The sequence below is a fragment of the Camelina sativa genome, chromosome 20 (assembly GCF_030686135.1).
Source record: "Camelina sativa cultivar CO46 ecotype springtype chromosome 20, ASM3068613v1".
Lineage (NCBI taxonomy): Eukaryota > Viridiplantae > Streptophyta > Magnoliopsida > Brassicales > Brassicaceae > Camelina > Camelina sativa.
The window spans coordinates 35,206,917-35,228,860 of record NC_141899.1 but is presented as its reverse complement, the minus strand read 5'-3'; the positions used below and the strand labels follow the sequence as shown (position 1 = coordinate 35,228,860).

Sequence of the window (21,944 nt, the reverse complement as noted above, 5' to 3'; positions counted from 1 at the left end):
AATTTATTAACAATCTCCTAAATTCTTTTGTTTTAATTGAATAACACAGAACTTTTACTGACTTTATAAAAGTCTGAATCCAATAACCCAAATTTGTTAAGATTTTAAATGACTTTTTACAAATCACAAACTAATAACACTAAACTTTAACAGAGTTTAACAAAATTTTGATCTAATAACAACATATTCTTTTTTTTTTTTAATCAACAAAAGAATTGACTCAAACAAGCCAATTGGGAGAAGAGCAGTTAACATATGTCACCACATGCGGTTGAGTACGAACTTGTCGTGCTAGTCTGTCCGCAAGCACATTTGCAGTCCTAGGTATCAAGGTTAGCGAGAAGCTTGAGAACTCCTTCATATCCTCCTTGATGTCGTCGAGATAGGCAGAGAAGGCCGGCCATTCAGTCGGTGAGGACACCATCTTCACCAAGTCCGAACAGTCTGTGAGGAAAGCTACATCTCTGAAGTCATGTCCGATCATACATCGCAAAGCCCACACAAAAGCTTCAACCTCAGCATGAAGTGGCGAGAGGCTGCGCCGGAAATTGGAAGCACCCATGAGTCGAGCAGACTCTTGGGACGACATACACACCCAGCCTGCACCAGCAAACTAGTCTGTGTCCTTCCAAGAACCATCCACAAAACAACGGAAACCTGTGTACACATTAGAAAGAGGAACACCTGCCCGCACCAATCTTCGTTCGGACCTTATTTGATCCGCTGACACCTCCTCCTCTTCCACCTGAGCCGCATGCCATGCCGTTGACTCACTTTCCGCTAACCGAGCTATTTCATCCGGTTTTTCCACCACATTTTCGAAAACCTTTGCATTCCGTGCTTTCCAAATATACCACATGAGCCAAGGAAACGCAGCAACCGGAGCCCCTGGGTTTTGTGCACCTAAAAAATGATCTACATTTGCAAACACCGAAGTTGTGGGAAAGCCAACCATGCCCGTCGGGACATTGGAAAGGGCCCAGGCCTGTCGTGCTGGTGGGCACTCGAAAAGGGCATGATTGACCGTTTCAAGGGGAAAGCCACACCGTGCACATTCAGGATCACAAGAAATTCCCCGACAACTTAAATTCGCCATGACCGGAATACAACCAGAAAGCACTTGCCACATGAAATGCTGAATTTTTGGGGGACACTTGACTTTCCAAACACTTGCTTTTAAAGAAGCAAAATCCGGACCACACACCACCGGCACAACTTCAGTAGGAATCCTCATTCGAGCCGTGTGATACCCAGATTTGACCGTATACTTCCCCGATTTAGTAAAATGCCATCCTAGAGAATCACTCTGCAGGGTAAGACTCAGGGGTATTGCCCCGATTAAAGCCACATCATTATGGTCGAAATGATCAGCAAGCCGATCCATCTTCCATGTATTAGAACTACGATCAATAAGATCATCCAAATGGAGTAAGGGATCCTTAAAGGAATCCTTACTTAACACTGGTCTCGGGAATTGAGCTGGAACCCAGGGATCTGTCCAGATAGAAACAGAATTACCAGAGCCAACCTGTTTAATAAGCCCTTTACTTACCAGAGATCTAGCGGAGACAATACTTCTCCAACCATAAGAAGGAGAGTAAGATTTAATAGGATCCATTGGATTTGAGTTCCGATAATATCTACCAGCACGGGGTTTAAGGCAGGGGGATCCTTTATCACCGTACTTGTTTATTTTATGTACGGAAGTGCTTATTGCTAATATTAGGAAGGCAGATATGGACAAATTGATAACAGGAATTAAAGTGGCAAATCGATGTCCTCCTATCACTCATCTTCTCTTTGCGGACACTACAAGAAATTTGACTATTGATAGCGCCTGAAAAACGCTACCGTATCATACGATAGCGGTTTGGTAAACGCTATGTCATCGCCCGCGATAAAAAGTCTGACACTTTAGATAACGTTTTTATCATGCTATTGAATTTTGATATACAATAACGTTTTCAGCGCGCTATTGAATGTTGATAAACAATAACGTTTTTAGCGAGCTATTGAATGTTGACAAAAACTATAACGTTTTTATAACCGCCATATTTAAGTGTATACAATAGCGATCATATTTCGTTATTTTTAGACTATTTACATTTTTATATTACTTTTTGTAGCATTCATTTTATGCTATTTGTTTGGATTCCTGATTTACGACAAAATGAAATGAAGAAGAAAACTTTTATAAAATAACATTAGGTTTTCAATCCAACTAACCAACATAATCCACACAATAGTTCAATAAACTTATAAACTAGTTAGCCAAACATAAACACCACACAATTGTTCAAGTTCCAAGCTAAGGCCCTAGTTTGTTTCTAACACAACTGTGTTGAACTCAAGACCCTACAATCTTATCAGTAGGCCATGCCACTATTGTACCTAAAGCATCAGCAACACATTCCACTTCCGCACTTGGTCTCCATACTTTGGCTGTTCCAATCTTTATAATTTTAACCCATACCTTGCTAGCATTAGGTCCTAAGGGTTTACAGTGGACGGTGTCTTCCGGATTGGCTGACATGACTATACCTTCTGCAACGATCTCTCCTGAGTTTTCACAGTCCAACAACATGCAAGTCTTCTTTCCATTTGTTGAGCTGTTAGCGACGCTGCAGCTTATACTCTACCACTCAGAACAAAATTAAAGATCAACTCAAGATCATTATATAACATTTGACTAACTTAAAATTCAGTCACTGGAAATTATACCTTAGGTGATGATGCTTTTGGTGATGCTTCTCTTGAAGGTTGAGTATTGATCTTGTTAATTGGCCAGGCAATATAATCTTGAAGTACATGCTCCATCAAGTAATTTTCAGTAGTTGGTCTCCACAGATAAGCATCTTTCTTAACCACCTTATCAACCTTCACCACTGCAGCATTTGAACCAATACGAATATCATTGATCACTTCGTTTGGATCAGTAGACCATATATGACCCTCAGCAACTATCTCATCCTCCTCCACATTACAATCGTAGATGATGACCATGTCATGTACCTAAGTCAGTCATAAACAAATATATATCAGAACAAGGAATGATAATAATACAGTTTCATAAAAATCAACCAAAATCAAAATTTTACCGATGAATCAGAAGTTTGGTAATCAACCATCTTGATTTTATTAGCTGGCCATGCTATTTTGACTCCCACAGCTTGGGTAAGTGATCCAACAGTTTTAGTTGGCCTCCAGAGAGAAGCATTTTCTACTAGTACAGACCTAACAGTGACAACTGAGACATTATGACCAATTGGAATATCAGCAACCTTGTACATTGGTTCAGACGAGCAGTACTCTCCTTCACCGACAACAACATCCTCTTTTGAGTACCAATCCAGTAGTTGACACATACGAACATCATGTCTACAACTACTACCCAGGTCCGAGGTAGAAACATCATCAGGCTGTTCACAGAAGAAGTTGAATTTTAAAAGCATACATTGGAATCATCAAGCATTGTTGACCAATGTGAGATAAAGATTAACTAACCTTATTCCCTTTAGACAAGAACTGAAGTTTATTTTCAAGATTTTCAACCTTGTTGACCAATTCCTTCTGCGTTTTCTCAAGCTCATACACATGTGCATCTCGAGCCTGAAGGAATCCTAGCTTTGTTGCAGTGATCCCTTTGCCCATCCCTCTAAGCCTTCAAGGTTTGTCTCTTCCTAACACCTGGCTCACAGCATCCTCTCTAATGCTAGTGCTAGCTGTAGATGCCATTTCACTATCAAGAGATTTTATTTTTTCCTGACACAAATAGTGAAAACAGAATTCATGTGAGTTCTATAAAACTAGTCCATAATCAATAAAGATTCAAACAAAACAATCCCATGTCACTTACAACAGTATCGACAAATTTCTCTCTCACAGGTCTCCCATCTGAATGAGTGTGTCCTGCTATCCATACTTTGCTCCTTGACACTTTGCTTGGATCTGAACTTTTTTTCTTCTGCAGTTAACAACACCACATCAGCTTTGCGTGAAAAATAACAGCAAATATTAACATCCACATACCATATCATCAGCTAGTCGAGTCATTCCTTTACGACTTGAGGTGTGTGGAATCTGCCCCTTTCTCAGTTCCCTGAATTTTTCACTTACAACCTATAAACAAGCCCATAATCAATAAAGATTCAAACAAAACATATTCAAGCATTACAGATTTTGAAATACACAACCTGAAATTCTGCACTAGTCTTAGACTTCACCCACTTTTTCCAAGCTGCAACAGATTGGATGTTACTTGGTTTCAACTCCAGAACCTCTTTATTATTTAGTTTTCGTACTTTAGAGACAAGCTTAGACTTAGAAGACTGCCAAGTATTATTCATCTGCCCCAAAAGAAACTCTTTTTGCCACTCTTCAGTTACATTGAACCTTGCCTACAATATTTGTGAAACAGTTTAAACAACTTGATGATTAGTACACAGACTCATATAAGAGGTAAATTAGCAAAAGTAATTAGGAAATACCTGAATTTGCTCCCACATCATGTCTTTTATTTTAGGATCCAAATATCTCCAGTCATCAAGAAGAACTGGCACATGCTCTCTTACCAAAATACCCATGAAGGATGAAAGCAAGACTGATCCTCGACCCACATGTGCACCAAGAGAATTCCATTCAACTTCAATTTTCTCTTCATGGTGTTTAGCAACTCCACGCATTTTAGTTGGCCCTCTTGTTCTCCTTTTCTTGGTTTCCTGAGCTTCTCCAGCTGTTGATTGCACATTTTCTTCTAGATCAGCCTGCTGCTCTTCTAAATCTCCATTGACTTGCCTATCTTCTTGGCCTTCATTGTGATGCTCATCACTATCAACATCATTGACCTGCCTGTCTTCTTCTCTTTCTAATCCAATTTCTTCCACAGCCTTACTGCGTTTTCGGATGGGCTTTTCAGGGACTGGAGGGATGCCTAGCTGACGGTTACTGCGTCTAGGAATGATTGTATCCATTTTCTTCGACATTTTCATATACCTGAAACAGAACTGTAATAAATTTTAGTACAAGTAATCCTAATCCAATTAATTCACTACTAAGACCCCTTCACAATCTTCTCTATCAAAGAAACTCTCATCATCAGAAGATTCGTTTCCAAAATCTTCATTTTGCGGAACGGATGGTGCAACTACAAACTCTTCTTCTGTCTCTAGCTCATGATACCCTCTTGGTGGCGCCCTCATCACTACAGACCAACTTGAGGAGTCATCTCTAGAATAGAAAACTTGTTTAGCTTGGGAGGCCAAAATATATGGATCTTGGAGGTAGGCAGATTGGTTGACATTGAGATTCACAAGTGTAAATCCTTCTTCTTCTTTTACACCATTTCCTTTGTTGGCCCACTTACACTTGAATAGTGGTATCTGAAACATATGGTAATCTAGCATAATTATCTGTTGTATAACTCCATAGAACACAACCATGTCCGCCATCTGTCTATTATCTCTAGCACTAGCTCTACACATGCTAAAAGCTTCATAAGTTACTCCACTATTCTGAGTCTTGCGCATTACGTCCTCAGTGTGAAATCTATGCCCATTAATGACAAATCCCTTATAGGTTTGAGCTATATTCCTTGGTCCATAAGCTAACCATCTCAATTTCTCTGAATGATGTTCTGAGTTACCAGGGATCTACATATCCACACAAAGTATTTAAAGTTATTTACTATATATACATAGTAATAAGAAAATAATACTGTGTAAATATACAAGATCTAACCTTATCTTTTACCCACTGTGAGAACCTATCTGCGTGTAATTTCCATAAAAGTGTTTCACTTTTACGACATCTCACATCCATTGATTGCAATTCCTCAAGGTGCATACTGTTACAGAACATCAGATAGTTAGTTGTAAACATTAAACTTTCAAACTTAGTTGTTAAACTATAAGAAATAAGATGAGACAAAAGACAAACTTACTCTACATATGGACTCATCACTGCCATGTTCATTAGAACATATCTATGGGCAATGTCTCTCTCTTTATCACTTAATACCACTTGAGCAGCCTTCTGGAATGGGCGTCCTTCAAGTATTCCCCCAGGGGATCCAACATCTTCATTACGGTTGATTGTTTCTTCCACCGGTACAGAATTTTGTAGGAACTCCATGCAGAATGCAATACACTCCTCAGCTAAATAACCTTCAGCCATACAAGCTTCTGGCCTTGCATAGTTTTTGACATATGCTTTTAGTGTTTTCATGTACCTATATCTCAACCAAATACAGATATACTATGTTAGTAAACTATTGAAATACAACCTGTAAATTTTCAAAGTTCAAAGATGATTACCTTTCAAAGGGGTACATCCATCTGAAATGAACAGGTCCACCCAAACGTGCCTCCCTTGCTAGATGTATTGGAAGATGGTATATTATATCGAAAAGGGATGGAGGAAAATATCTTTCTAGTTGGCAAAAGGTCTCTACACACTCAGCCTCCAGTGATATTAGCTTTTCTGGATCAAGAACTCGCTGACACAACCTCTTAAAGAAATTACATAGTCTAATCACTGCAATTCTAGGACCCTTTGGTAGTAATCCTCTCAAAGCTACTGGTAAGAGATTCTGAAGAAGCACATGATGATCATGTGACTTCAATCCACCAATCATAGGAGGATCCACTGAAACACAGTTGGATATATTTGCAGAATAACCATCAGGCCCTCTGAATGAACTTAACCGCTTGCAAAATTCAGTTTTTTCAGACTTGGACAGCCAATAAGCAGTTGGAGGCAAATAAGTCCTCTTCCCTTTTTCCTGTGTGTGTAACTTCTGTCTAATTCCCATGTCTGCGAGATCTTTCCTTGCTTTCACCCCATCTTTTGACTTAACAGATTGCATCAACATAGCCAACATAGCATCAGAAACATTCTTCTCCACATGCATTACATCAATATTGTGACGAACCGGCATATCCTACCACAAAAGAAGAAGAATTAGTTCAATATATATATGATATGCAACTTTATATTGAAATTTGAATCTATATACCTTCCAGTAAGGTAACTCAAACAGGATGGACCTTTTCTTCCACCTCCATCTACCATCGTCTTCATCAGATTCATCATTCGATGGTTCCGCATCTTCACTTATACCTTTTCTTTTCCTTTTCCCTTTTTTCTCTATACATTTACCAAAATCATTTCTGAAATCCTTAAGCATCTCACAGATTTCTACTCCAGTTTCAACTCTTCTTGCACTTCCTTTCTCTACTGTATTATCAAACCATTTCTTTCTTCTTCTGTACGGATGATCAGGTCTGAGCCTCTTTCTGTTGCCCAAATACACATGCTTACGGCTAAATTTTAACCATCTAGAAGGCGTATCTTTTCCACAAACAATACATGCCTGTATCCCTTTGACTTTACATCCTGACAATGATCCTAATGCTGGATAATCAGTTATACTCCACATCAACATTGCTCTAAGTGTGAAATTCTCCTTCATGAAAGAGTCATAAACTAAAATACCTTCATGCCACAAATCCTTCAGATCATCTATCAATGGAGCTAGGTAGACATCAATGTTATTGCTCGGTGCAGTTGGCCCAGGGATCAAAAGAGTGAGCATCATGTTCTCAGCCTTCATACACAATGTCGGATGCATGTTGTAGTTCACTAATAATACTGGCCATGTGCTATACTTCGTATTCTGGATGGCAAAAGGATTCATCCCATCAGTGGAAAGGCCTAGGCGGAGGTTTCTTGGTTCAGCAGCAAACTCAGGCCATTTATCATTCGCATTGGCCCAAGTTAATGAATCAACTGGATGCTTCATTGTACCATCTGTACTTGCATTATTAAAATGCCACCTCAAGTCTTCAGCCATTCTTTTGGATCTAAACATCCTCCTAAATCTATCTTTAATTGGAAAATACCTTAGAACCTTTGCTGGAATCCCCTTATTCTCTTCACCGGTATTCATATCCCTGTCCCATCTGGAGATACCACATCTTGGACAGGTTTCAATATCTGCATATTGCTTCCTGTATAGGATACAATCGTTCTTGCATGCATGTATCTTGTCATATCCAAACCCAAAAATTTTCAGAAACTTCTTCATCTCATCTGTTGATCTTGGTAACACATTGTCCTTAGGAAGCATTTCATGAACCATTTTGAGCAACTGATCAAAAAAGTTCTCCGACATACCGCTCTTCACTTTAATCCTGTAAAGCCCCATGATTGCAGATATCTTGGTGTAGTTGGGACAGATTGAATACAAAGGAGTTTCCGCATCTTGTAGCTTCTTTCTAAACTCAGATTCTTCTACACTATCAACATCATCATTCTGATCTTCACTATGGCTACTGGGCTTTGAATCACTATCAAAGAAGGCTGTTCTAATCAAATCATAAGCTTCAAACTCAGAGCTTGGATCTTCATCTGGCTGAGCAATTTTCTTATCACCATGAATGCTCCAACACGAATTTCTCTTGTATTTCTCATCCATTCCCCTAATCACTAGATGATCAAACATAGTCTCTATTCCTTGATGAGACAAATTCCGGCAATGTGTGCAGGGACATAGCATAGAACTAGGATTACCCAAACTTGTTGTTGCTGCATTCACAAAATTTCTAGCTCCTATCCCATACTCAAGGCTAGCCCTGTAAGCAACAAACATTAAAAAGTTCAATAGCATATCTCTGTTAAAAACGAATTTCAAGACCAAACATATACATAGAAAAGCTAAAACACTGTATTTCTGAAATACTGAAGCTTTCTATGAAAACAAGACTTCTGTGCAATGAAAAAACCGGAAATAATGTCATACCTTGGTAGCCAAACCCATGACTTATCCATCGTCCAACAAGACCGTAACTCAGCTCCACATACACTCAAATTTAAAACCAGAGAATCGAGTGTGAGAATCAGAGTGAACTCATCGTCCAACAAGACCCTATCAAAAAATCAACAAATCAGAGAACAAGCAAAGATAAAATTACCCACCCGGCTAATCTGAGTGTGAGAATCGAGTGTACTCCTTGATTAGGGTTTCCACCGTGAAATCGAGTTGAGAGAGAGAGAGATGGAGTTCCGAGACAGAGAAATCGAGTTGCGAGAGAGAGAGAAACCGAGTTCAGGAAGAGAGAAATAGCTAGAGACTGAGAAATCAATTGAGAGCCAGAGAAATCGAGAAAGAGAAACCGAGTTGAGGAAGAGAGAAATAGAAATTGAGAAATCGATTGAGAGCCAGAGAAATCGATTGAGAGGAAAAGACGAGAAGTCGATTGAGAGTTTGAGAGTTTGAGAGTTTGAGAGTTTGAGAGACTGAGAAGTCGATTGAGAGGAAAAATCGAGAAAGAGAGAAAAATGAAAACCCTTTTTGCCTTAGATCTATTTTTTTGCCTTAGGGAAATGACGAATTTTTTCCCCCTTTTAATTTCAATAGCGTTTACAAATTTTTAGGAACCAAATTTTGGCCCGCGTCAAATTTTAATTCCCGCTGTTAACCATAGATAACGTTTACAAATAACCAAACACTATCTTTAATATACGGTTCACTCAAAGATAGCATAAACATCAAAAATGCTATCCTTTTATGCTATCAATAGTCAAATTTCTTGTAGTGGGATGATAGCTTGTTTTTTTGCAAAGCTACTAAAGAAGAATGTGGGGCTATTTTAGCGGTCCTCGGGAATTATGAAGCGGCGTCAGGTCAACTGATAAATTTTGACAAATCCTCACTCCAATTTGGCCACAAGGTCCTAGAGGACACAAGATTGGAAATGCAGACGCTTCTGGGCATTACTAACTTAGGTGGGATGGGATCGTACTTGGGAATCCCTGAAATTTTGGGAGGCTCAAAGACAAAGGTTTTCTCTTTTGTCCGGGATAAGTTACAGGGGCGTACTACTGGTTGGATGGCGAAATTGCTTTCCAAAGGAGGGAAAGAGGTGATGATAAAGTCAGTGGCCACTGCTGTTCCGACGTTTGTGATGTCATGTTTTCGGATCCCGAAAACAATTACGTCCAAACTTACGAGTGCGATAGCGGACTTTTGGTGGAATACGAATGGTCAGTCTGGGGGCATGCATTGGTTAGCATGGGAGAAGCTCTGTCTTAATAAGCAGCTAGGAGGTTTGGGCTTTCGGAACATTGATGATTTCAATTCGGCGTTAAGTAGTTATGGCGGCTCATAGAAGTCCCGGATTCGCTCTTTGCAAGGGTTTTCAAAAGTCGGTATTATCGGAATAACAACATATTCTATATAACATTTTAAATATTTAAAACTCTATTCAAATCTCAAACCAATAACCATCACTTAAATTCCAAATATAACTAATTTAGGAAATTAGCATACTTTGGGTAAATGGACATGAAATGGAATATATAATTATCTTTTGATTTTATTTCTCTGGGTATGAGTTGGTTTTCCACTTTCCTTGATTTAAGACAAAAGCAGTCTAATGAATATTGACTTATTGACCCCTTTGTTTTACCAATTTAAAATGTGAACAAAATCTACTTTTGTGCGTTAAGTCTATGTCTATCTAAAACACACATTTTTTATATCAATTTTTAGTTTTCGGACATGCAAGTTTGTCGATTTATTTCTCGATTCACCGGATTGTAAATTGTAGTGTCAAGAAGTATTCCACTACCAAGAACCAAAGAGCAACAAACATATATATCTACATACCTCTTTTACACATGGTGATTGGTTATTGTTTTTATTCTTTTGTCTACTGCAATTGCATAAATAGATATTTTTTTTTTCTCAATTGTCTCTTTATTTATTTCATAAGCCAACAAACCAAACTAAACATAAGCCCAAACATAAGCACAAAAGAAAGCCCATATGAATTCTAAAAATCTAAACCGTCACGAAGAAAAATCAGGGATCAACATTACGCGCACATGACACGTGTTGCACAAAGGATGTAGGTCAAAAACACGTGTGACAAAAAGGAAGAAACAGGGGCTACCGCCGATCATCGCCGCCGGTTGTTTTTCGCCTGCAGAATACTCTAAATCGCCGGAATTTTAGATCATCACTGACACGATATGTAACTTCAGAGCTTCAAATCTTCATCTTCAAGAACCAAAGATAACATGATTTTCAAACAAAACGGTCTAGATCTAGATCTATAGGCTTCAGCCACTAAAAAGACAAAGATAAAATCGATGAAAACTCAATCGATCTTTAAAACTAAAACGGAAAAATTCCGGGACAAAAGCTTGCCGAAATCGCCGAAGAGATGAACGGAAAGCAGGTAAAAGCCGGCCATAGTTACTGGAAAGCTGACATGTCGGAAAGTAGCCGGTCGATGATGCTCATAAAGCCACCAACACCGGAAGAAAGCCAGCCGATGATGCTTACAAAGCCACCAACGCCGGAAGATAGCCAGCCGATGGTGCTTGCGGAGCCACCAACGCCGGAAGATAGCCAGCCGATGATAGTTACAGAGCCACCAACGCCGGAAAATAGCCAGCCTCCACCACTGAAAAAGCCAGTGAAGCTAGACGTAAAGACACCGGAAAAACAATCCGGCGTTTATGAAACTTTCGCTTTCTAAAAAATTCTAGAGAGAGAAGAGAGAAAGAGTCCGGATCTCAAGTCATCACGCATAAATAGATATATATTACCGAAAAAATGAAAATAATCAGACAGATATGAAAAATTATCTAGAATATTTTACGAGCAACTTGTATGACACTTTCAAATGAAAAAGTGAATTGGCATGGATGGACTATTATTAGTTTGAAAAAGGCATGAAATGAGCGTATAGACTTTGTAGGTCGTATATGGCTAACTTGGCTATGGGCTATGGCACTATGTGGAAGTCACGAGTTTCTCACAAAATTTTATATTCCTTTTCTTCCAAATTGAATTTACATCTCATGAAAAGGACTAAAAGAGCATATACTCAGTGGCTTTGGAGAAAGGAATTCAGAAAATATTGTTTTTCAAAAGAGTTATTTATCTTTTATTCTCCATAGGGTTTATATAAATATACAGATTATCCTTTTTTCTATGTATAGAAACTTCATAGAAAAAGATCTGACGTAGCAAAGGTTTATGGTGATAGACTATTGATCCGTTGATTATTAAAAAAAAAATATCCAAAAATTTCGAGAAATAGCAAATTATTCGTTTCGTTTGAAATTCCAAAAAACACACATCAATCACTGTTGAGATCAACCAAAAAACAAGAACTAATGAAAACTCTTCTCACATATATTTTCTGAACATTTTTTTTGGTAAGATTATATTTTCTGAACATTATTTTCTGAACATTATACAAAGATATAAATTCTAAAACCCTAGACCATATTCCTAATTATACTCCAAAACTATAACAACACAAAAAATTACTAAATATATGGTTCATTCACAAAATATAAAATGAAATATAATACATAAATAAAATAAATAAACCAAACGGTCAAGGTTAATTTTATTGCGGTTTTCTATAAAAAAAAAAAAAGGCCACTGCATGTGGCTATGTACATCAAACCTCTCAAGCTGTTCAAGAATGAGACTCAACAGTATTTTTCATGTAAATAAATGAGAAATTTAATTTATGTAGATATTATTTTTTATTATAAAAATGCCAAATTACTGGGCCTGATATGCCCATTAAACAATGGGCCATCAAGAATAAAAAACCTCCACGCTTGAGTTCTTCGTGCTAAGGCAAAGCGGACAAACTCGTACGGAGCCGTCGCATCCTTTACACAGAACCAAATGACGACACGGCAAAGCCAACACAGTCGCCGATCGCCGCCGGCAAATCCTACACCCCGGTCCGATCATGTCGCACCGATCGGGATCCACGTAAGCCGATTCAGCGTCCTCGGCTTCATCCGCACCGTCTAGGCTTCCCGAATTTTGTTCAGCCGTCGTGATAACTCCGCCGCGGTGAGCTGCTGCAAATACGACTTGCTGCAATTGAGCCTGTAACGACGTCGCTTCGGCTTCTCTAGCCGCTGCTCTCACCTGCCAGGCACGTGACTCTGTTTCTATCTGAGACGCACGTGCTTCTAGCTCGGCGTGACGACGCGTGGCTTTATCGACCTCCGCTTCTTTCTCTCTTAATCTCCGCCTAACTGATTCTTCCGTCGTTCTCAGTAGCTCACGATAGTGCCTCTCATTGTTTTCCGCTAACATGCGCCTCAGCTGCTCTCCCTTTTCCAAAAAAAAATATATATTAAAATTAAATGGAGACAAAAATAAAAATGATTTTTAAAACTTAGTTTTAAATTAACACATTTTATTGGTTTACAAAAATTATCAAACAATAATCCAAAAAGTTAATAAAATAAAGTTATTTTATTTTATTTTAAAATTAACACATTTTAATGTTTTAATTTACAACAAAATTATCAAACAAAAATCCAAAAAATGCAACTAAACAATTTAATTAACTTTACTTAATTTCTTATGAAGGTTTTTTTTTTTTAGGAATTTGTAGATTTGTGGAGATAATAATTTTGTGAATTTTAAAACTTTCGTGTGTGGAAGGATAATTTTGAAGAAAAATATAGTAGTCACCTGGATTTGAAGAAATCTATTTAATTCGTCGGTTTGGCTTTTGATTTCTCCGGCGAGATCTCCGGTAAATATCGGAAAAGTAGAAAACCGTTGTTCTTGATTCTGTTCACGAGACAAACGTAGACCGGTTGATACTACTACATTAGGATTATGTCGACGTCCGATAACTTGCGGCGGAGTTTGCGGCGGAGGGTTCATCGGAGCCGCCGTAGTAATATCATCTAAATCAATCACCGACGACGAAACTTCTCTCGCTCGCTTTCTTGAATCAACCCCTGTTTTAAAGCAAACATAACAGATTCATACATACGGTAAGAATAAATAAACCGATATTAAAGAAAAGGTCATCGTTCGGTTCGGAGAAACAAACCGGTGTTGATTGAATGAAACTGAGATTTTTGCTCCGGCTGATTCGAACAATCATTCCCTTCTTGTCCGTTTCTGAGATATCAAAAACATCAATCACACACATGAATACATACATACATACATGGATACAGTGAAAGATATACATACAGAGAGAGATAGAGGACCTGTTGAGGAAGAAGAGAGTAGAAGGATGATGAGGAGCTTGAACCGCCATGATCAAGATTCAAGAACAGAGACAAAAACAAGAAATGAAAAGAAGGAAGCTTCTTTCCTCTCTTTAATGGAGTATGTATTATTATGAAATCACGCAAAAGATATGTAGTATCATGTATGTATCAACTACGGTTGTATCGGACATGGTGCCGTGTTGATGAAAAGATTGAAAACTTTGGTTGCTTCGGGATTCTAAAGAAAATAAATGGTGAAGAGAGGAAGATGAATGGAATTGGCAAGTGTTATTTTTTTTAGGCAAAGAGGTTTTTAATATAAAGTCTCTCTATTATATATGCACATAGTAAGCATGATTCTCATTTATTATTATATCAACTCAAAATGTTGAATATTTGAATCGCATCTATGATTTATTTCACTTTACTTTAAAAAAAAAAAAAATTGGAAACGGATATTTCGTTTTTTTTTTTCTTTTCTTTTCAAGATACGCGTATAGTCCAGTCATTAGTCAAGATTAATTAGCAGTTTTTTTTTCTTTAATTTTAGTTTTGCAGTTTTATGAAAATAAACTTGCAAAGTAAGTATCTAATATCCACCACATATGGTAACGGTTCTCAAATTTGCAATGAAAAAAAAAAAAAAAAACCATTAATAATGAAAATTAATTTTTTTTTTAGTGAATGGTACATAGTTTCGTCGTCTACTCAGAGAAGGGAGAGTTGGGTAAGCTTTGTAGTTTGTAAACATATATAGTCTTGGAGCCTTGTTGAAGGTGGAATAGAATTGGCTTGAAGATATTGTCATAATGCGTGGATGCATCTCTCTATTCTCTACGACTATTGAATGGAGCTTATTTGTCCGGTATGTCGCTCATCGTATCCCTGATATTGAATGCACATCAAAGCTACCTTGATTGATGTTATATATAATTCCCAGAAATATATGATTTTGCATGCATATATATATATATATATATAATTATATATATGTGATTAAGAGCTATACGGTTATTTTATCTTATTTTAAGAAGAACTAGCAAGAAAAAAATAGAGAGAAACACTTAATTTTGTATTCGTAGACCAAACAATATAATTATACTTGGAATCAGGAAATATAATAGTACTTCTAAGACTTCTAACTATATTAACCGTATTATGTGTTTTTTCAAGAAAATTAAAACTTCTCCTCTCGAGCTTTCTTATCCTTTTGGTGTTTTCTTGCTTTTTCTCTCGAGAAGACTCTCTGTCGTGTTTTCTCATTGCTGCTTTGATGCAATCAAACGGCACCGTCTTTTAATATATATATATATATATATATATATATATATATATATATATATATATATATTCTTTTTTCTTCTTGAAAATGATATATTTCTAAAATTACCATGTTAAAGATTTGCTTAAATCCGGTATAATTAACAAAAATGATGTAATTGTCCGAAACGAGTGAGAACGTTTGTGTAAATTTATTTATTCACTGTTCCTATTATTCGCGAATTCATCGTCAGTATACTCTTCATATTATTCATGATCATAAACTAGGATAGATTCAAATAAAATTTACTGAATCAAAATTGATTGAATTTTAGATAATACTGTATGGTATTGCAGGTAACTGACTTTTTCCATGATAAAGACATGATATATATATTTGCGCGCGAGTACACACGCATATATAGAGAAATATTTAATCGGTTTAGTAAAAGGATCATGATGGAACAGAAATCTAACAACTAAACAAAGATAATCAACAAGTTTTATCAAAATAACCAGCAAGTTAATTATGAGTGCATACTATTATATTAGATATTAGGTGGGTCGTTGTTGCTCTTTGGCTTAACCTAATACAATTCCAATGTTTGAATTAGTTTTTGAACATTAGGCGAGGAAGGAACCTATATATGATGTAAGATAGATATGCATGATGATAGGAGAAGTTTTGTTTTCAAGTTCAAACTAACTTCTGCCATATAAAACTCGTGATGCTGATCATAAACAAAATGGTTAATGCAAAATCAATATTATGTTATGGATTCATGTAGAACGATGACTATTGGACTACTATTATCTATGACTTGACGAAAACAGAATTATCGTAGTGATTGTTACTATAAAACTAAATAATATTGAAAATAGTAATGGAGACATAACACACTTTGGTTCTTTGCCCTTTAAAGGAGCCCACCCCACCAAATTGTGAATTCACTACAAGAAATATGGGCATTGATAGCAGAAAAGCATAGCGCAATTTTCACAAATGCTATCGTTGAAAAAATTTTAAAAATGAGTTTATATAATAGCGTTTTTAAAACGTTATACCTCAAAATATATAAGCGGGAAATAAAAATCACTATTTCTACCCACACTTAATAAAAATGGACTAAAAAAATTATGCTTTCCCCCTATTTTACATAGAAATAGTAGAGTCCAAAAAAAAAAAGCTATAGAGCGAGGAAAAAAAACTTTTAACCCTAAATCCCCTTTCTCCACCGAATCGAAACCCAGATCTTCCTCTTGAAGCTCTTCTTCCCCAGTTCTCCTCATAGTTTTCTCCAAGCTAATTACACTTTACAACCTTCAAAGGATGATTTGGGTTTCTTGGTACCTCTATTAGCCATAAATTCTCGTGTAGGAAGCTCCGGGTCTAGAGTTAGAAATATCGATTGATGTGGAAAAGCGATTCAGCGGCAATTCGATGAGAGAAAGCGGAGCCGGGGTCCAGAGAGTGGCGTCCTGGCAAACGGCGGTGGCGAATATGACGGATGCGACGCGATTGTTACGGGATAAGCGGAGACGACAGAGCCGGGGTCCAGAGAGTGGCGTCCTTTCGTTAGGGTTTCCCATTGAGTTTCTTCGCTAGTGTCTGCCGGAGTTTGTCTGGTCCTTCTTCCTAGTCGATTCTGTTGCTCAAGGTGGTTTTCTACAATGGGGAGGTCTTCTTCTCCGGTAAGCATTTTGTTTCTCTTTAATGGATTCGTTTTTAATCGGTGAACCGGACTCGCTGAGTTTCTAGGATTTAGAGTTACTTTATCAGTTTATCAGATGTTCTTAGATTAGATTGTTATACTGTTAAAGATCTTGAGTTCACTATGGGAAGTGGTTTTGTTATCGTTGTAGGCGAGCTTGCAACCACGAGAGCTACTTCTGCTGCTGGAACAATTATGGTTTTGATTCTTTGTCGTCTCTGTCTCTTTCACCTGATTAGATATCTCTTTTATGTATTCATTTTTTGTGTATTCTTTGATGTTTTCAGACTTTATCTTCATGGGCTACTTGTAGTGTTGAGGAAGTTGCTTCCACAGGACCAGGGATTCGTTTTTTCCAACTTTATGTCAGTTTCATATAGTTCTACTTGGTCTTTTGAAAATCTGGCTTTGAATCGTCTGTTTGTTCTCATGATGCAGGTGTATAAGGATAGAAATGTGGTAAGACAGCTTGTAAAAAGAGCTGAAGAAGCTGGATTTAAAGTGATCGCTCTTACCGTTGATACTCCAAGGCTTGGAAGAAGAGAATCTGACATAAAAAACAGGTGAATGAAACTTCACACCATCACATCAAACCAATTTGGTTTGTTAGATCTTTCGCTTTTCTTGATGGTTTTTATCTTGCAGATTCGCGCTTCCTCGAGGTCTTACGCATATTTCTGTTTTGGTTACTTTAGGTTTGGTTACTATAGGTTTTGGTTACTTTAGGTTTTTAGCTTTGTTAAAATTTTGAAATTGGAAGTTTGAAAACTCTTAGTTACGAGAAATTTGTTAAGATCCAAAAAGAGAAGTCTTTTTATATCTAGACATGGAGCTCGTGTGTGAAACTCGTTATTAGTTGGTGCTTACTTGTGTTCTTTGTTTCATTTTGATAGCTGAAGGATCCCCTGCTAGATTTTTTTTTGTTCATTCGATATACATAGGAAAACTGCGTTAATAGTAGATCCAAGAGCACCAGAGTTTGTGGCTTTAGACGTAAGTCTCTCTCCCAAAGATCAAAGAGCCTCTAATTGTACAACTGCTCCAGTTTGCTCCTTCAGCTGGTGTATGACAATACGATTGGACTAAGAAACAGGTGTGGTTGTGTTACTCTTACTAAACAAGACCTTGAAATTCTTAGCTAGAGAGTCCGCTTCCAACCAATTTGTATTGCTGCATTTGGTCTGACATTTACTTGAATGTGCAGGTTTTTAAAATACTTTTATGTCTAGCAATTCATCCTTACTTTTAGACTTCCACTTATCTGCTTTGTGAGAGCTTGGTTATAGACACTTATAATCTTTCTTGTTTGTGCAGTGTCTGACTATTTGGAGTTTCCAACATGGATCGGTTTGTGATACTCAAAATCATTTCCTCAAAAAAAGAAGCTTCCAGCTTTTGGAGTAGTGGGTTCCAAGCTCTCTGAGAAAGTTTGAATCATGCCAAGGACCTCAGATCAGGAGAACATTAACATGAATGAAGAGTCTGGTATCTATCATTATATTGAAGGATGATAGTTTTTAAGTATTTTTTTGAGACTTGTGTTATGGGTGAATAATGTTTGTTTTATGAAATGATGTGTATCGTGTGGATGTTTATTACAGTATATATAAATTGGATATTTTGCAAATTAAGCAGGTTCCACCAAATTGATTAGCTTTATACCATTGCATAAAATAAAAGTCATAACAATGCATATTATAGCAATAAGAGCATAATTGATAAAGACAACTATGTCATGTGAATAACGCTATAATAGGGTTACATATGTTATAGCGCCGTATAACAAAACTGCTATGGTAGATAGACCCAATAATAGCATACCATAAAAACGCTATAATATAGGTGGTACCTAAGATAGCTGCGGAGAACATAGCGTTTATGAAAACGCTATCAAACACATATGATGGCGTTTATCGTGTGCTATGAATAATGATTTTTCTTGTAGTGATTCTTGGGCAAAAACTTGTTGAACATTCATTTTTTCTCTTCCTAAAACATGTTATCCTCTCTTTTCAATCCCTCTTACAGTCTTACCCCACCCAACAATCTCATTTTCATATATACTTCCTTTCGTTACTATACATTGACGTTTATATATCAAAATTATAAGTGTATATATAAACAACTATATATACATTATATATACGCAATATATATAATGTATATATAGTTGTTTGTGAGGATAATTTAGTGAAGGTAAAACAACAATATACATATCCTATGGATGGTAAGAAATGTTTTTAGTAACTTAATAGAAGTCTAGAAGACTCTCTATCTTATGTTTATCTCATACGTACACACCTATACAGGTGCAACTTTAGCCTTAGTTGGATTTATGTGTTGGCCATGATGAGAAAATGGTGACTTATTTGATGATAAAACATGGAAATTATTTTATGTTAAATAGAAATTAAGAAATAAAAAAAAAAAAGTGGAAAGAAGAAGAGTCAATATTCAAAGGTGTAGATTTGATTAGATGCAAAATACACAATTGGACATCATTATTTTTCTTTAATTAGGGTTTTTAAAAATTATCCCTTTTGGCCACCTTCACGTTTCCTCATGAGTAACAATAATAATGCTCCACACTATGCAATTTCACATTCTCAACCAAAAAAGTCGTTTCCTTCTTCTTCAAAACGAAGGATATATATAAACATATATACATACGTGTATATCATATGGTCATAGCTACATTCCATACCATGTTTTATGCGAGTTAACATCAAAATCAAAACATCGAATCATACATAAATTAGAGTTCTTTTTATTCTATTGTTTACTATTGTTACATTTTTCAAATATATATCTCTATACGGACTAACATAATGTAATCCATAGAGATATAATTGTAAATTTCTATAAATTTTATGTTTAAATGATTTTTTTGAGAATACAAAATCAGATTAAAATTAAATAACATGTATTTTGGAATGAAAATTACACTCATTATTTAAAAGGATTATAGTGAGTATGATGTTCGAATATTAGACTCTACACAAATAACAACTAAGATGAGAATGGACCATACACACACACACACACACAATATATATATGTGTATATATTCTTTTTTTTTGGTGTGTATATAGACAAAAGATGTAGAAGTAGAAAAATGTGGTGGCAAGAGCTAGACAGGTAGGCAAAAACGTTGATGTAAGGAATGGCATCTCTTGAGCCAATACATGATTTGGTCTAAGTCAATTTTCCTTATGGACTAATGAAACTAATTATGATTGTTTTTAAAAATTGTTTATTAAAAGCACCATATCATGAAGGTTGCTTCGAATGGTGAGCCTATCGTTCATTATTTTTCATTTATATTGTTACCGTTTAATGAGCCCATCTTTGTTTGTTGAAAATTTGAGAAGTAGTACAAAAGAAGAGTCAATTTTGTATTATTGTTTTAGGAAAAGTTTTATTTGGCTGTTTGTTTCTTCTTTCTCCAAAAGGTGTGGCTTGTGCCTTGGGTCATGGTCTCACTCTCACGTAAAAACCTAACTATATACAAAAGTAGTACAATAGTTAAGAATAAGAGTAAATTAACGGTCCAATTTAATCCATAATGGTGATATGTGAGTGGTAACATGTGAATGGTGAGGTTAGTATTTGCTATTTGGTTCTTTATTATTGATGACCAATAAAATCTCTCTTCGGAGTTTATTTACATGAAAATTAGATCAACAAAGCCAATTCCAATTTGTTCATTCGGCTAAAATAAAGATCATTACACATGGTGTATATCAATCACAATATGTTTGTAATACAGAAAAAACAAGACAATAAAGTTTAGTTTCTTGTTGTAAACAAAAAGAAGAAATTAGCGTTTTGTATAAACTTTGTGCCTTCTCATGGAGTATATAAAATCAAAAGGTTTCGGAATTAGCCAAATTGTAGCTTTCAAGAAACACCAAACTAGTTAATCAATACTCTTCCTCAAATTGTGTTTCATTTTTATATAATATGGATTCTCATCTTCATCATCATCATCATCATCATCATCATCATCATCATCATCATCATCATCATCAAATGGATCCGAAAATTTTGATCATCTTTATGTGTAGTCTAGTCTCTCTATACAATATGTTTAATTTCTCTTTTATATGGATTCACGAATAGATAAACTTAAGAGTAGCTAGGTCAATTAAATTTGATAATGTTATTTTTGGACCCACTTTTTTTTTTTTTTTTGTATTTCCAAGACTAATTAATGATTCCCCGAGACAAACAAGGTACATCGTCCATTTGGTGGAACTTGAAAGACAATACTAACTTCTTTGTTTATTTTTTTTGTTGTTGCATATCATTTTCATATTAGTTTGATACTAATCAAAAATCAAATCTAACACCTAGCTATATTTCATAATTTTCTTTTTGATAAAAGTATACAGTACCAATTACCAAAACCTAAACAAGAACATAACTATCACAAGTTCAAAATATATAGATAATTAAGATTCGAACTAATCTAAGAACCATTTTGATCCATTTCGAGTTTTAGAGCATCCTAGTTTTGGATAAATGTAAACGTATAACAAGCTTGACTACTCGAACAAACATGTATGTGTCTTGCTACTTATTATTATTATTATTATTATTATTATTATAAATTATGACAATAGAAATATAAATATCACTAACCAATTTCTTTGGTCTAGTGTGGTTCCTTTTGTCAGTGGTTTCATTAAAATTGGGTTTCCTCTTGTGGGTTGAAAAACGTGGTCATTAGTTTAAATGTCGCATGGTAAGTTTGTAACAACAAAAAATAATAAATTAATATCTCATAATTTTGTATTATCATATTTGGCACAAAGTAAAGCATCTATAACTGGTATGTCCACTAAAAGTTGCTCATCCATCTCAATAGACCCAATAAAACCACTAGAATACATATATACTTTCTTATGTACC

General features: G+C 36.1%; 4 protein-coding genes and 1 long non-coding RNA gene across 6 annotated transcripts; 1 reads left to right on the top strand and 4 right to left on the bottom strand.

Moving 5' to 3' along the window:
* Positions 1-220: 220 nt before the first annotated feature.
* LOC147919887 (uncharacterized) lies at positions 221-589 on the bottom strand. Its single transcript, XM_087504152.1, has one exon. It carries the CDS (start codon positions 587-589, stop codon positions 221-223), a length of 369 nt encoding a protein of 122 aa, XP_087360278.1.
* A 1,758-nt stretch (positions 590-2,347) lies between these two features.
* LOC147919886 (uncharacterized) lies at positions 2,348-4,982 on the bottom strand. The gene is made up of 8 exons (XM_087504151.1): positions 4,488-4,982; positions 4,194-4,397; positions 4,030-4,119; positions 3,857-3,964; positions 3,688-3,762; positions 3,099-3,419; positions 2,722-3,012; positions 2,348-2,635 (listed from the first exon to the last, which is right to left on the bottom strand). Exons 1-8 carry the CDS (start codon positions 4,980-4,982, stop codon positions 2,348-2,350), a joined length of 1,872 nt encoding a protein of 623 aa, XP_087360277.1.
* A 57-nt stretch (positions 4,983-5,039) lies between these two features.
* On the bottom strand, positions 5,040-8,826 carry LOC104772937 (uncharacterized). Its single transcript, XM_010497493.2, has 6 exons — positions 8,798-8,826; positions 7,013-8,630; positions 6,312-6,937; positions 5,939-6,226; positions 5,737-5,842; positions 5,040-5,648 (listed from the first exon to the last, which is right to left on the bottom strand). Exons 1-6 carry the CDS (start codon positions 8,824-8,826, stop codon positions 5,040-5,042), a joined length of 3,276 nt encoding a protein of 1,091 aa, XP_010495795.2.
* Positions 8,827-12,401: 3,575 nt separating this feature from the next.
* LOC104771975 (BOI-related E3 ubiquitin-protein ligase 1-like) lies at positions 12,402-14,548 on the bottom strand. 2 transcript variants are annotated; one of them, XM_010496611.3, is made up of 4 exons: positions 14,056-14,548; positions 13,893-13,963; positions 13,523-13,797; positions 12,402-13,156 (listed from the first exon to the last, which is right to left on the bottom strand). In XM_010496611.3, exons 1-4 carry the CDS (start codon positions 14,103-14,105, stop codon positions 12,623-12,625), a joined length of 930 nt encoding a protein of 309 aa, XP_010494913.2. In that variant the 5' UTR covers positions 14,106-14,548; the 3' UTR covers positions 12,402-12,622. The 2 variants fall into 2 exon arrangements, with proteins under 2 accessions (XP_010494913.2, XP_087361409.1); XM_087505283.1 differs by having other exon boundaries at positions 12,402-13,147; positions 14,056-14,445.
* Positions 14,549-17,234: 2,686 nt separating this feature from the next.
* LOC147919885 (uncharacterized) lies at positions 17,235-18,661 on the top strand. The gene is made up of 4 exons (XR_015593033.1): positions 17,235-17,395; positions 17,469-17,593; positions 17,924-18,123; positions 18,345-18,661. It is a non-coding gene; the product is annotated as an uncharacterized LOC147919885 (long non-coding RNA).
* Positions 18,662-21,944: the final 3,283 nt, after the last annotated feature.